General features: G+C 41.7%; 1 protein-coding gene across 4 annotated transcripts in view; it reads right to left on the bottom strand.

Annotated features, from left to right (window-relative positions):
- Positions 1-251: 251 nt before the first annotated feature.
- The window catches only part of LOC117515396 (unconventional myosin-IXa-like), a 261,979-nt gene continuing 246,243 nt past the window's right edge, over positions 252-15,987 (bottom strand). For 2 of the 4 annotated variants that reach the window (XM_034175936.1, XM_034175937.1), the window contains 9 exons: positions 15,152-15,280; positions 14,946-15,051; positions 14,401-14,532; positions 11,992-12,115; positions 10,765-10,818; positions 8,258-8,278; positions 7,802-8,007; positions 5,167-5,309; positions 252-2,582 (listed from right to left, as the gene is read on the bottom strand). In XM_034175936.1, coding sequence (XP_034031827.1) covers positions 2,194-2,582; positions 5,167-5,309; positions 7,802-8,007; positions 8,258-8,278; positions 10,765-10,818; positions 11,992-12,115; positions 14,401-14,532; positions 14,946-15,051; positions 15,152-15,280 — 1,304 coding nt within the window. In that variant the 3' untranslated portion in view covers positions 252-2,193. The remainder of the gene's footprint in view (positions 2,583-5,166; positions 5,310-7,801; positions 8,008-8,257; positions 8,279-10,764; positions 10,819-11,991; positions 12,116-14,400; positions 14,533-14,945; positions 15,052-15,151; positions 15,281-15,987) is intronic. The other 2 variants (XM_034175938.1, XM_034175939.1) reach the window with 2 other exon arrangements.

Below are 15,987 nucleotides of genomic sequence, written 5' to 3'. Positions count from 1 at the left end.
TCAGCATGAGGTAAGAGTCCGTCAACAAAGACAGTCAATCCATCACAGGATACTTCCCCAGTACTGGACTGAGACCATGCAGATGAAGTGTTTTCTCTGAGGACACACACAGATAGTGTGAAGCAGGTTCTCCTCTACGTCCATGTAAAAAATACTGCGCTTTTGTGTTTTTCATCTGTCAAAAAACACATGACACACTTGTGTTTGGCTGCAGTTTTGCTTTTTTTAATAAGCAGAGACGATGCTTTTTTTTTTTTTGTAGCACAAATGACAGACCACAAGGCCTGTTAAAATGTTGCTATGGTTAGTAATAGTAGATAATAAACCATACACAGGATAATATATCCTTTTATAACAGATTTTTTTTAAACCAATATACACCCCAAAGCATGATCATAAATAGTACATACGCTGTGTATAAAAAAGAAATGAAAACAGAGAAAGCACAGCACACTTTCCAGTGACAAGTACATTCACTTTTTTGTCCTTTTTTCCCCTCAGAATGACAAACTGTGATCCTCCACATGTACAGACACCATCCTGTCATTTATCAGCCTGCACATATTTAACCAGAAGCAGTGTTGTTCTGCGACACACAACTCAAACTTTTTTGTCCTATAAAAACAGCTCTACGGTTTGCATTGAAATCTGAGATGAGCACAGTGCGTGCAGCTTCAAAAAGCTTAACACCGATTGTGTCTGTGACCACAAATGCAGCAGGCGAGGCGATATTGCAGCTGGAATACAGAGACATCATTGCAAATGTCTTTCATAGCGCGCCAACACAAAGAGGGAGAACGTGTGGAAATGTGTGGATGGTCAACGTGTTGATAGTCAGAGTTCGATGCTACGGTTCTGTGCAGGTTCAATGCTACTTTTCCCAGCCGGAAGAAAAGAGGATGGAACAGCTACTGTTCACCACGGTAACAAAGATGAGGAGATATCCGACGGCTCAGAGGTGATGGTCAATATTTGGACGGTTTGTTCTGGAACAGGACTAAAATTAGTGTCGCTAGACGGTCTGACGTTTGTTGCAGAGACTTTTTTCGGAGGGAAGCATGCCTCTCCTGTGAGGAGTCCACACATGCAAAAAAAAAAAAAAAAAAAAAAAGCATAATTCAGACAAAAACAGAGAAGGAAACACAAATAATCTATTACCATGACAATAAACATGACATCTTTGATATCAATAACAACACCTATAATTTACATATAAAAAGTTCAAGTCCTGCCCTTATAACACTGATGTTTGTAAGTAAAACAGGAGCAAAAACAGGCTGGAAAAAGGCAGACACACTTATAGCCGACTGACACCTTGGGTTACTAACCCAGTGACGGCTGACAACGCTATATGGTGTTGTGTTCACTGAAAAGTAAAAAAAAGAAGAAGAAGCAAATAACAACCAAACCAACACACAAACAACATGGAACCTTCACACAACTCACTAAACAGTTCTGACGTATAAGAGGCGAATAAACAACGAACCACCCACCAGCAGCACTCGAATGTCTTTATCTGTACACCCCCCGTGGAACATAATAATAACAATAATAATAACAATAATGATGTCACGTACAGTCATAGCATTTTGCTGTAGTCTCTTCAAAAGGCCATAGGAAAAGGTGTCATGGAGAAGCTACGGCCTTGTGGCCGCTGTGTCGTGTGTAAACGTGGAAAACAAACTTAGCTTGGCGCTGGTTACAAACTGTCACCAGATCGGTTGCTATGGCTACATTTATACACCTGCAGACATGCAAAAAACATGAAGATGGGGCACTTTAGATTTGGCTTTGCAGGTGTGGATTTTCAATCTCTTGTCAACTTCTCTGTCCTGAGAGACCCCTGATTTTCCAGCAGGGGTCAAAGGTCAACAGCACACCTGTGTATTTTGACCCATTCTGAATTGTGACTCTGCTCCAGCATTTTGCTTTTCACTCGAACCTGCAGTCTTCCTCTTCTCACTCTATTCTGTCATATTTCCTCTCATCTTTGTCTCTTGTTCTCCTGCAGCAGCAGACTGCACCCACGGAGGAGGAGGCGGGCCCTGAGGAGGGGCGGCAGGTGACAGCGGTCACAAACCTCGTCCTGTGTCCTGCCTCATCAAGCCCGGAATTCTCCCCCCTCCCTTTCTCGCACGGCCTCCTGCACTTGGGTAGGTGGCGGTTAGTGTTGTAACTCCTCCCTCCTGTGCATCACACCATAAACTCATTGCTGCCATACAGAACCAGCTGCTGTGGCGTCGAGCTGAAGTCCGACTCCCGCCGGTGGGCACCGGAGGGCTCGCGCGGTGAGCTGCGGCTCAGGCGGATTCGGTGGCGAGTTTTACCCTCTCTGTGCCCCCTCTCTACCTCCGCTAGTGGAGCTCCCAAACCGCAGGAAGTGAGCAGGGGCCCGGAAGAAGAGGAACGGAATCTGTAATGAGGAGAAGGAGAGCCAGAGGTGTTGGAGGAGAGAGAAGAAGAGGGATGGTATGAGGACGAGACTGTGGACGTGGAGTCTGCCGAGTCCTGGGAGTCGGGCTGGCGATGCAGAGCTCGTCTGTCCTTGGCCTCAGACTTTCTGGAGCGGTACGTGCTTCGCTCTGTGCAGTGACAAAGACAGAACAACCATTTTACACGACATGATATAAGACTGTTAATTTGGTCATACACTACAAGATGACACAATGCCATATTGTCGAATCAACGTAACGTACTGCCGGATTAACGTAATACAGGAGTGTAAAGTAGAAGAATCATAGAACAGAGGGTACAAATTACGATGTGCCTCCATCTGCGCAGTCAAGGAGTAGAGAGAGTTTCTCTCATCTATGAATGATGCAGTGCTCCACACAGAGAAATAAATATAACACAGTGCTAAAATACTCTCGGCCGTATGAACATTGTCTTCTTTATAATTTGCAGTTGTTTAATTGTTGCAAACTAATATATACAGTTGTATACAAAGGTTTGGACACCTCTGATAATTTTCATGATTTTCCTTTATAAATCATTGGTTGTTTGGATCAGCAATTTCAGTTACATATATCATATAGCAGACAAACACACTGATATTTGAGAAGTGAAATGAAATTTCTAGTATTTACAGAAAGTGTGCAATAATTATTTAAACAAAATTAGGGAGGTGCATAAATTTGGGCACCCTTGTCATTTTATTGATTTGAATACATTTAGCACTAATTACTGGAACACAAAATTGCTTTGGTAAGCACAATGACCCTTGACCTCCTTACACAGGTGAATCCAATCATGAGAAAGGGTATTTAAGGTGGCCATTTGCAAAAGTTTCCCCTCTTTGCATCTCTTCGAATGAGTGGCAACATGGGAGCCTCTAAACAACTCTCAAATAACCTGAAAACAAAGATTGTTCAACATCATGGTTTAGGGGAAGGATACAAAAAGCTATCTAAGAGATTTCAGCTGTCAGTTTCCACTGTGAGGAGCATAGTGAGGAAATGGAAGACCACAGGCACAGTACTAGTTAAGGCCTGAAGTGGCAGGCCAAGAAAAATCTCAGATAAGCTGAAGAGAAGGATGGCGAGAACAGTCATAGTCAATCCACAGACCTGCTCCAAAGACCTACAACATGATCTTGCTGCAGATAGTGTCTCTGTGTATCGTTCAGTGCACTTTGCACAAAGAGCTGTTGTATGATGCTGTAATGCAGAGGAAATCTTTTCTGTGTACACACCACAATCAGTCACTTGAGGTATGCTAAAGCACATTTGGACAAGCCAGCTTCATTTTGGAATGAGGTGCTTTGGACTGATGAAAAACAAACTGAGTTATTTGGACATAACAAGGGGTGGTATGCATGTCAGAAAAATCACACAGCATTCCAAGAAAAAAACACTTGCTACCTACAGTAAAATTTGGAGGTGGTTCCATCATGCTGTGGGGCTGTGTGGCCAGTGCAGGTACTGGGAAGCTTGTTAAAGTTGAAGGTCACATGGATTCCAATCAATATCAGCAGATTATTGAGAACAATGTTCATGAATCAGTGACAAAGTTGAAGTTGCACTGGGGCTGGATCTTTCAACAAGACAATGACCCTAAACACTGCTCAAGGCATTCATGCAGAGGAACAAGTACAATGTTCTGGAATGGCCATCTCAGTCCCCAGACCTGAATATTATTGAAAATCTGTGGTGCGATTTTAAGCAGGCTGTCCATGCTTGGAAACCAACAAACCTGACTGAACCGGAGATGTTTTGTAAAGAAGAATGGTCCAAAATATCTTCACCCACAATCCAGACTCTCATCGGAAGCTATAGGAAGCATTTAGAGGCTGTTATTTCTGCAAAAGAAGGATCTACTAAATATTGATGTATTTTTTTCTGTTGGGGTGCCCAAATTTATGCACCTGACTAATTTTGTTCAAAGAATATTTGCACACTTTTTGTAAATCTTATAAACTTCATCTCACTTCTCAAAAATCACTGTGTTTGTCTGCTATATTATATATGTAACTGAAATTGCTGATCCAAACAACCAAATATTTATAAAGGAAAATCATGGAAATCATCAGGGGTGCCCAAACTTTTACATACAACTGTATCCCTGGAAATGAAGCAGATAAGAGGTTACGACTCCCCCTGTATGAGATGCCACAGCAACGCAGGTTACGTCCCCAGCCAGGGCTGGTACCCACTTACAGCTGGGTGCAAAGGGACAATTCACATGAAGTGTCTTGTTCAAGGACACAGACAGCGAATGTGAATCAAACCCAGCTCCACAGACATGTGCATCTCAAAAAATTTTAATATTGTGAAAAAGTTCAAGATTTTTGAATAAAAAATTGCTTGAAACATTTTAGTTTACATGTAATGAGTCCAGAATATGTAAAGTTTTCACTTTCTGAAATATCTGATAAAAACTTTTTCATGTTATTGCATTTTTGTTTTTTTAGATGCACCTCTATTGGTTGTTCAATGACTTATTCCATTGAGCTACCATCAGTTATGGACATTTCAAAATGTTTTGCCGTGTGCTGTGGATCATGGATTATGATGGTTCAGCAGCACGCCACACCACGGCACGGTGTGTGACAGCGAGACATCAAGAGGACTCACCAAGTCAAAGAGTTTGGTGCACATTGTGTTAAACATCATGGTGGTGAAAAGCCTCTGTTACATGTCAGACCTACACACAGAAACACACACTTACCAGAGAGGTCAAAGGTGGCTCCCTGCATTTCCTTGGCAATATTTTCAGAGCTGTCTGCTGTGCCAATTGAAGCTTCAGATTCAGGAGTCTCATCATCTGACGCTCGCGGCTCCAAGATCAACATCTCGTATGTCAGCTCCTCCCTGTTAGCAGTGTGAAAACGAAACCTGGTCAACCCCGTCGCTTTTGTGTTTAACCTTGTAATTTACCATCAAACACACTGAGGATAGATGTGTATATCAGTGTACTCACGGTGGGCAGAGTTATTTTCTACCTTTCTCTACCTGTTCTCACACTGCACTCCACGGCTCGTGTACATTTACTTCATCGCGACGTGATTTTCGTTTTGAGGAAGAGCACAATCCCAGACCACAATAGCGTCTTTTCTCGCTGACCATGGCCCATGTTCATCAATAAGGTGAGAAACCAGACATGTTTTTGTTGAATGAATTGAAGACTGTATTACCAAAGTAGTAATAATAATAATGATGATATACTAATTGCTAGTTTGAACAGTTGCATCACTGATGTGACATCTGAGATCTGTTCTCTGGCAGGGTGTGTCCTACTGAACCATTGTCTGTGGCCACCTCTTCAACTGGGCCCAGGCGGGGTTTGCGTGTGTTTCTGTGCCAGAACACAGAACAGAGTGTTCACACGAATCAAACAAACTGGACTTCGGTCTCAAACTTGCTCGGGCACCTTAAGGATTGGTGAGTGTGAGTACACGTTATAATCAATTTCTCCTTTCTGAAAGTGCCAAAATTCACTTATCTCAGCAGTGACATTCACATCTCTGGGAACTTGGCCTATGAGATTGAAAGACATTTCAGGAAGAGCTCATGAAATCAGAAGGTTGCTGATCAGAGGTGCTTAGTGATGCCAATACATTTGCAGGACAACAAAGGTCCAAGTCAGTGACATCAAAGTAAAATAGGTAATCATGACAAAACCAACAATTATAGCAGTATACAAAGTTTGCCGTGGGTTAGAAAGCATCCTGAGCGTGTGTATCGTCATGGGAAGAGTCCCATGAACAGTTTTTCAGCCACTGCTAGATAAAGCAAGAGGACAGGCAACCTGAGAGTCAGCATCCTGCACTACCAGAAAAGCTACACTACAGAGAAGAACACCCAGCCACCCTGAATGGAGAACGACGGTCTTGTGAATGCAAAACACCAACTTCCAGCTCTGACAACAGAAAGCGGCCTAAAACCCACAGAGAGGGTGGTTCAATGCCCCATCTGAGCACCTGCCAGTAGAACAAGGGCAAGTATCTGTAGCACCACTGCGCCTCCTGAGGCTGTGGGCAATGGGCGCACATTGCCTAGCTGATGGCGTGGCAAGGCCCATCAAAGCATCTTTTAACAGCTTCAGTTTACTCCAAGGACTCATGAAGAGCTTGTTGTGATCAGTTAAAATCATGCTCCTAAGAACAGCAGTGCAATGAGTGAGCGATGTGCAGTGGTGGGCACAGTTCCGCTAGTCCGCTAACTGCTAATTAGTGAAGCTAACATTTTTGTTAGCGGTTTAGAACTTTGCAAACCATCAGCGGACCAATTAGCTTCGGCAAAATTTAGTTCCTCTAACTTTCAGTCTGCTAACATTTTTTTGCTGGTAAAGTTTAACGATGAAAAAAGTTTGTAAACCCTAAAATTGTACACATTAGTTCCTGTTTATAAACAGGAACTGATGTTGTGTTTATGAAAGATTCCAAAAAGGTATAGTTTGGACTATCTGTGAATGAATGTTCTGGAGTTATGGGGTAAAAACAGCAAGAATGGTGAAAAAGGTCAATTTCAATTTGTACAGGGGTCAAAGGTTAAAGTTGCTCCAATTTTGGTAAAAAGTGATGCGAATTATTAGTTGAGTGAATATGGTTTTAAAAAGGAATACTTTGCATCATGTATCATGCTTAGTTATCATGTTACAGGGTAGAATATGTCACATGTCATAGAATCCAATGGATGCCGACATTGTTTAACCTGTACTTTACAAACCAAACATTCAACACAGTTAAAACTATTCCATTTATTAATCCTATTAGCTCAACCAGTAATTTGCACCACTTTTTACCAAAATTGGAGCAACTTTAACTTTTGACCCCTGCACAAACTGAAATTGACCTTTCTCAGTGTTTTTGCTGTTTTTACCCCATAACTCCAGAACATTCATTCACAGATAGTCCAAACTATACCTTTTTGGAATCTTTATGATCAGACAAATAATATGGAATACTTCAATATGATTGGAGCATATTTTAATTTTGACCCCTGTGTAATTCTTCAATTGACCCCTACTTGGCCGCCTATTGAAAGTTCATGTGGCCATTCTGCATTTTTAAAAGAGTAATGTCTAAGGAGTAAATGTGCCAAAATTGGTGCTTGCATACCATTTGAAGGATCCCTCGGTAAATATTCACTTATCTGCTGCACTAGTTTTCAGGGTATCATGCGTGCAGTCTCTTATTAACGTGACAAAAAGCATAAAAAATACATTTTTGTAGTATAATATTAATTTACAACCGTCATCGTGTTGATTCTCTATATGTTGACTGCAGCGACTCTCTGGCATGCAAGGGATTATGGGATACGTCAATAAGGTGAATGGGACACATTAAAAACTTTTCACGTACTTTTCTTTCTGCAGATTTTCAATCTGCTCGGTGAGGATGCGCTCCTCCTGCTGCATGGCCAGCTGCTGTTGGTCGCTCAGTCCGGCTTCTGCTGCATCCTCTCCCGCACTTCCTCCCGCACCTTCTCCATCAACTGCAGGGGGCGCCCTTGGGCTCAGAGGTGGTGAAGACATGTGTGTGCCGCTTTGCCGAGCACGGCCTTTGTTCTGCAGACACAAACACAATCACACAGGCAGAGTGGGCGTGAACAAAGAAAGGATCTGATCAATAATCTATGCGCTCGTTGTAGACAGTGATGCAGCACAGACAGCCGACGCTTCATCGAAACGGGTGGATGATTTGACTGAAAATGTATCAACCACAGATCACAACAACACTGCTGAGGAACTATGAGGTCTGCTGAGTGTCACTATACACATATGTGCACACGCACGCACGCACACAGGTCGGTGTTACCTTTATTTTAGCTGTGCTAGGCTGCATGTTAAGCTGTGAAGCAGAAACACAAAGACACCGGTCAGTGATGTCACTGAACCTACAGTCACACAAACTCACAACCGCAACCAAAGACAACAAAACACTGAGAACAACATCCAACGCAACAGTAACAATAAGCCACTATCTTTTTCAGGAATATAATACATTCATTTTTGGTGGTGATTTCTTCAACATGCACTAAGAACTATTAAAGAACACTTCTTTCCTGCAGATTGCATAATGCACAATTTATTGGTTCATATTACTTGCTGGCAACCCTTTTGAAATTTGCTGAACAAATCCTCAGGGTCTGCATTAAATAACAGCTTGTATCACTCCGACAAAAAATTCTGTCAATGTCATGTGAAAGTCCACATACCAGAGAAAGATCATATATCATGTTTGTTGGCAAAATGTCAGAGCAGCAGACTGCATGATGTTGCAGATTTGATACAATGACACCCATCTCTGCAGCAATCCATCAATCAGGCCTGTATGGTAGAGTGGCCAGACGGAAGCCACTCCTCAGCAAAAGGCATCTGAAGGACTCTCAGACCACGAGACACAAAATTCTCTGGTCTGATGAGACAAAGATTCAACTCTTTGGTGTGAATGCCAGGCGTCATGTTTGGAGGAAACCAGGCACCATCCCTACAGTGAAGCATGGTGGTGGCAGCATCATGCTGTGGGGATGTTTTTCAGTGGCAGGAAATGGGAGACTAGTCAGGATTGAGGAAAATATGGATGGAGCAATGTACAGAGACATCCAGGATGAAAACCTGCTCCAGAGTGCTGTTGACCTCAGACTGGGACGATGGTTCATCTGTCAGCAGGACAATGACCCAAACCACACAGCCAAGATGTCAAAGGAGTGGCTTCAGGACAACTCTGTGAATGTCCTTGAGTGGCCCAGCGAGAGCCCGGACCTGAATCCGAATGAAAATCTCTGGAAAGATCTGAAAATGGCTGTGTACCGACATTCCCCATCCAACCTGATGGAGCTTGAGAGGTGCTGCAAAGAAGAATGGACAAAACTGCCCAAAGATTGGTGTGCCAGGCTTGTGGCATCATATTCAAGAAGACTTGAGGCTGTAATTGCTGCCAAAGGTGCATCAACAAAGTACTGAGCAAAGGGTAGAATACTTATGTACTTGTGATTTCTTTTTTTTAATAAATTTGCAAACATTTCAAAAAGCTTTTTTATGCTGTTATTATGGGGTGTTGTGAGTAGAATTATGAGGGGAAAAATGAATTTACTCCATCTTGGAATAAGACTGTAACATTACAAAATGTGGAAAAAGTGATGTGCTGTGAATACTTTCCAGATGCCCTGTACATAGTCAGTATACTACACTGTGCCACAGTTGCATATTTGGTGTCGCAGACATTTGCATCAAAAATTAAAATATTTGTTGTTTTTTTGCAACTTAGAAACTCTAAAGCCCAAATCAACTATGAAATGAGCATGGCTCAAAGTGCACTGAGACATACACGTCTCAATGCACTCTTTATCAAGTCTATAGGCAATAAAACCAATGGTAGCCTGAAGTCCGAACATCTTCTGACATGATTCCACATTTAGCAAATATAAGCAGAGTGTAGCTAACAACACAATTAGTCAGACCAGTGGCATCTTTAAAATAACAAGAAAACAAGAGCAATCAGAGATTTCTGACGTCTGCTAATCCGGATCCAGGTCACCTACAACATTCAGTGGAGTCTTCCATTGGCCTAATATGTACCTGTGGTGCAAATTTGGTGAGAATCTGTGAAGTACTTCTGATGTAATCCTTCAAAGCCTATATAAAGTGAAACCTGATCCAGAATCCGCATCTGGATCCAGATCACTTCCAAAATTTAATGGAGTCTTACATGGCCGAATATGTATTTGTGTTGAAAATTTCGTCAAAATCCACGAAGTAGTTTTGACGTAATCCTTCAACAACTATACTATAAATTGAAATTTGATCCAGAACCCGGATCTGGATCCTGATCACCTACTAAATTTAACAGAGTCTTCCATGGCCTAATATTTATCTGTGTTGAATGTTTCATCAAAATCTGTGATGTACTTTTGACGTAATCCTGCTAACAGACAGACAAATAAACACAAGTGATTTTATTACATCATTGGCAGACGTAAAAATTATATTCTTTCCCTCGCTGTGCAGGGGGAAACAAGAACAATGCCAAAACAAAATCATGCTAATTTTGAGCATCGTATGAGTAATTCTATAATTCTGTTAATATCCTGTCAACTGACTGGCAGAAATACAGTGATGAAACTACAAACTAGTCAGACAGCTGTACAACATCGAGCAGACAATCTGACCAAAGGTGACAAGTGCTGTGATTGGACTTAACAGACAGTATGATTGGGTGGATCAAGTCGAGCAGACGCACTAACTGACAGCACTACAGACAGACTGATGAATAAGGACAGGACTAAAGGTAGGCGGGCACATGGAGTGGGGGTTCATACATACCGGGGTGGCAGTGCGGGTTATGGTCATAAACCTAACAGCAATTAATATGGGTTTCTGGAAGGGGGGGTGGGGGGGGGGAGGAAGGAAGGACAGGTTAGGCTGAAGGAAAGTTTAGAAATAGCTGATCATCAGTTTAGGAGATACGGGAGTCACACATGAACCAACAGAAATGTCCTGATCAGTCGTTGTCAAGGTTCACTAAAGCACATGTGGAGGTGCTCCTTATTGACGGTGCTGTAAAATGCAATGTAGTGTTTTTAAAAAAATTGGTTAAATGTTATTTACCATATTCTGCTGCACGTTGACTTCTTCTGATGTTTCCTCATATTTGTACAGTTCAATTTTTTTGTAAAAGTGAGATACGTATTGAATGAAATCATTTTCTGCAGCAAAGCTTTAGCCGGGACATAGTTTCTTATACCCCTATTCCACAGACGGCCGTTCCTTCCCGCTTCATCTCGAATAGCAAATTCGGGCGTGTTTTGAAGCATCATAATAACATCTTGATCCATGTTTTGTCAATCTTGAACAAACTTGGTGTACACAGTAATTACGACCGTCATCAGCACCAGTTTTGAAATCAGGGTGAAATTTTTGAGCTGTTTAAAAATTTCATGCAGATTCACCAAATCAGTGTCATTACGTGGTCACGTTTGGGGGTTGTTTTGTGCCACTGAAGGCCTCCACACAGTGTCACCATTAAAATGAACACATGGGGCTTTATCTTGCACCTGGTGCAAAGCAGCACAGAGTGATGAACTCCTTCTGATGATTGCGGCTGGTATCAGAGAAAAGGAGCCGACCGTAAATAAGCATCTTAATTTTTTATTAAACTGCCTGTACGTTCTACAGAAACCAACATTCCAACAGCGGCAACTTGAATGCAGAGAAGCTCCTGTGTTGATTTTTAAGGTGGACTCCCACATGTACATTTCCTCTGTTTTTAATGTTATTTGTTTATTTAATTTTACTTGTGCAAATTTAATTGATGAAAGACAAAAGGAAACATGGGAATGAAGTCCTGCCATGGCTACGGAAGAGCCATGCCAGCAGCTCACAGAGCCCATCACTGCTGTGTCACCATATAAATGAGTGCGACAAACAAGTAGAGAAAAAAAAACATGAGAAAATAATTTATGCATAGAATCTAGAAATGAGCATCAAAGCCCCGCCGACTGAGAGGCATCCAGAGGCTGATGAGTGACAGCAGCTGCAGTCTGGTCTTACCATGGACCTCCTGATGTGGGTCAGTCTGCTCTTGGCTTTGCTTTCGGCAAACTCCAGACTGCTGATGTCCTTCAGACGAGCCTTGTACTTACTCATCTGCTCGTTGATGATAAGCTCCACACATCTATAGTGGACATAAATTAAAACCATGTCAGATCCTGGTAAAATTTAAAACATGTCAATACTGGTGAAATTTAGATTTTATGATTTTAAATCTATCAAGTGACATTTTATCACATTCGTGTGCTGCTGTGTGAGCAGGTTATTGTAATCACTCCTCTGTGTGTGTGTGAGTGGCAGAGAAAACAAAATTAGATTGGGAATATAGCCCCAAAAACATATTTACCATAATATGTCTAATACAAACATGGCTGCAGATTTGAGCAACAGATCATATTGATCAGTAATGGGCCTGTCACACCTTGACGATTTAGCCAGCATATGCCGATGTGCATCCCCGTTTCCACCGAGCTGTCCGGGTCGGAACAGTACACTAGGAAGAGGTACCAAGATAACTGACCTGTACTGTACCATTTTACAGCTAAAGTAAAAGCTGCAGTCCTCATGCAAACAGTTCAGACTATTTCAAATATTAAAACCATTGAAACACAGAGTAAATATAAAGTCTTAATCTTACCTATTATGTCATTTCAGTCGGATTCATCATCACAGCCTGACGAAAACGTATAAAGCATCATTGATTTTGAAAAACGTCTGAAAATACTTCAGTTCCGTGTCGTGGCTGAAGAAACTTGGTGTTTTCGAAGAAGTCCCTCAGTGTTTGTCTGCTCTCGATGCGTTTGTCAACCTGAACCAGAGAATGTCGGCGCTTTTGTGCCACCAGACCATTAACTTATTTTAAAGTTGAGAGTCACAGTGCCTCATTCATTCACGCCAGTGTTTACCACAGACATCAGTCGACTCTTCAGCATTCTACATGCAATGAAAATAAATCCCATGATCCACTAAGGCAAGAACTAACTTATAAGTAATGTGTGTCAACAATCTCATAACTTAACTAAAAGTTATGGTCTGCGTATGTGGGATATTTGAGCCATTTGCTGGTATGAGTTGAAAATATTGTTCATGAACAAAATTTTTTTGACGATCTCGCTGTCCTATGACATATACCATTGTGCTTCAACGTGCGCTTAACTTAATACAAAATTTACCCATAACTTACTAGACGTACAACAGTATATTCATCATACTTTTAACGCCTCGGCATACATTCCATGAACACAGCTTGAATAAAACTTATAGAGCAAAAACCTCCACCAACACTAGTTTGTAATTCCACAAACTTTTACCTTGAAAAAACTTTCAAGGTCAAAATCCTGTTAGAAGTGATTATTCATAAGCTAAGTTAGATGTAAACAAATGCCAGGAGTATGTATTTCGTTCATGCACTTGAAAAGAAGTTTTTTTGTGGTGTTGTCAGGTTTTGTTTATAAATTTTGGTTTCTGAATTTTTTTGCAGATAATTTTCACAGAGCACTGGTTCTCTCTGCTATGCACAATTTGTCAATGCTGCTTTTTGGCACTTGGTTTCTGACTGATAACTGGAAGGTAAACAAACAGGCATAAAACTGGAACCTCCATCCAATTTTGGTGGTGTAAGTAAATCCATGACAGAAAAATGAGAGTGATTGAGGCACTTTTGATTGAGATATCATGCAAAATGTACATCAAATGGGCTTTTCAATATTAAATTCAAATGTCCACAAAATACACAATCCAGATCAGATCCCGATCAAACTGGTGACCATCCAAGTCTCACAGCCATACAGTCGGACAGAAAGCACTAGGACTCTAAAAGGGTAGACCATCATTCCCCTGCAAAGATATCGTCATCCCCAAACACCGCTGTCCAACAACCTCATGACTCCATAAACTCCTTCCATGTGTCCCTCAATCTGAAAGGCCAAGGACCCAGAGACATGAATGCCAATGACAAGATAAGTGAATGTCTCAACAAGTTCAACACCTTCATGGCGTACATGGTGGTCAAAACCAGGTTGTCACTGAAAGCTTGGATCTTGACTCAGGAAAATCACAAACACAGCTAGGTGTTTATTCCACAAAGTTGATGTCAGTAAACCATTTGACAAAGGCACCTAAGGTGCCAGTGTCCACAACACTACCAAACACCTAGTCAATACAAATACTGAACACTGTAGGAGCCAGAACCCATCCCTGAGGAACACCAGAAGTCACTAAGAAGAAGTCAGAGATTCTGACACCTGCTCTGCACAACATCTGCAGTCCCTTTGCAGTACTGGCTATGATGCAATATAATTTTTGTAGTAGCATGTCTGTGAAGTCAGTGTCGCTATTTACGGGTCCTTGGCAGGTGAGCAGAAGTTATTGAGGGAAACGGCAATGAATACTTAAACAGGATGGACGTACGCAGTGGTTTTGCTGATGTCTTGGACACTCTGCAGTGGGTCAATGGTATCAGGGCAGCGAAGAATGCAGGGAGCGAAGACGATGGCGAGGGCGTTAGCTGACATCCTGTTCGTCTCCTCCTGCAGGGTGATCCTGTAACACAATACAATCATGGTGAAGTCCTAATCCACAAAATCATGTGGCACCCTGCAGATGCAACAGTATTACAGAAATACAAACGACAGCAATAAGAAAGGTGCTGGAGTCACCAGCCTTTTGCACCGCTGATGGTCATCTCATCATCAATCTATGAGAAAAGATGAACTGATTTCTGTAGCAGAATTTTCAAGGTAAGATGATGAAGAAAACAGAGATTAATCACCGGATGTTACCAATAGTGACACAAGATAAAGCCATGATGATATGAACCTTCTGAATAATCCAGCATTTCTGATAACCTTGGGGGGATCTGACATAACTACCTCCAACATGACAAACCCTACATTCCAGATTCAATATGTGAAACACACTTTTGCTTGGATGATCCTTCGTATCCCTTCACTGACCTGACTAAATGGAAGATGAGGCGTTCCAGTGTGCTGAGGTGGGTCCTGCTAAGCTGGTCGATCACAGAATACACCCCTCGGATCACCTCACGGTTGTCTGGTTGACCTGAACAATTAAAAAACAAACAAACAAAAAAACAACTTTAAACAACCTGCTGAAAAAAATGCGTCTGTTAGAAGCAATAAGAGCTGAATTACATGCTTACCCATAGCCCTAAGGAACTCCTCGTAAAGTTCAAAGGTCATGAGAGGACTGGGCAGGTCACGCAGCCACTGTTTGAGTACGCTGGCAATGACATGGATGTTGTAGTCGTCCAGTATCACAGTACTGACATCTAGCAAAGGAATATTCAAACCCATCTTTTGACTGTTTGCAGGATTATCCAAAAACAGTAAAGAAAAAAAAGGTGCCTTAAAGCTGTATGGACTGGGTTTTTTAAGATTTAAGTCATAAAAATAATTTTCTTTACCACTATAATTTTAATCCTTCGCATTTAAATAAGGATTCATAATATCATATTGCAAATATGACCCAAATTTTCACTGTCTGGAAACGATATCGAATTTCATCCCCTGAAGGGGAGAAATTCAAATGATCAGACACCATGACCTACATTTGTTAGTGATAACAGATTGTGTAGGAGCTTCCCCGGATCTGCGTGAGGCATGCCAGGAAGCACACGGTAACTGCCAAATGGAGTAAAGAAAGGCAGTGTGATGTCATTTGATGGAAAACGCTCTAAAACAGCTTTTGGGCTGAAACCATTAATCGAGTAACTCGAATAATTCGATAGCAAAAAATGTTTGAGGAAAATTCTGTGCCTAGAAGCTCCATTTAAAGTTGTAGGACATATGCCAGGCCTGTATGTGGCGCTGTAGCGTCCCCAGAAAAAGCACAGACGAAGACTAGAGCATGCCGCATAAACGCTAATCAATTTAGCGCGAAAGGCTACAGCTTTCCAACGCGACACAGTCACACAAGCCTTTTAAGAGAAAGACGGTCCACGCTGATCATCTGAAATAGACAGACTGCGCATTTAAA

This window comes from Thalassophryne amazonica, chromosome 8 (genome assembly GCF_902500255.1).
Source record: "Thalassophryne amazonica chromosome 8, fThaAma1.1, whole genome shotgun sequence".
NCBI lineage: Eukaryota > Metazoa > Chordata > Actinopteri > Batrachoidiformes > Batrachoididae > Thalassophryne > Thalassophryne amazonica.
This window is presented reverse-complemented; position numbering and strand designations above follow the sequence as displayed.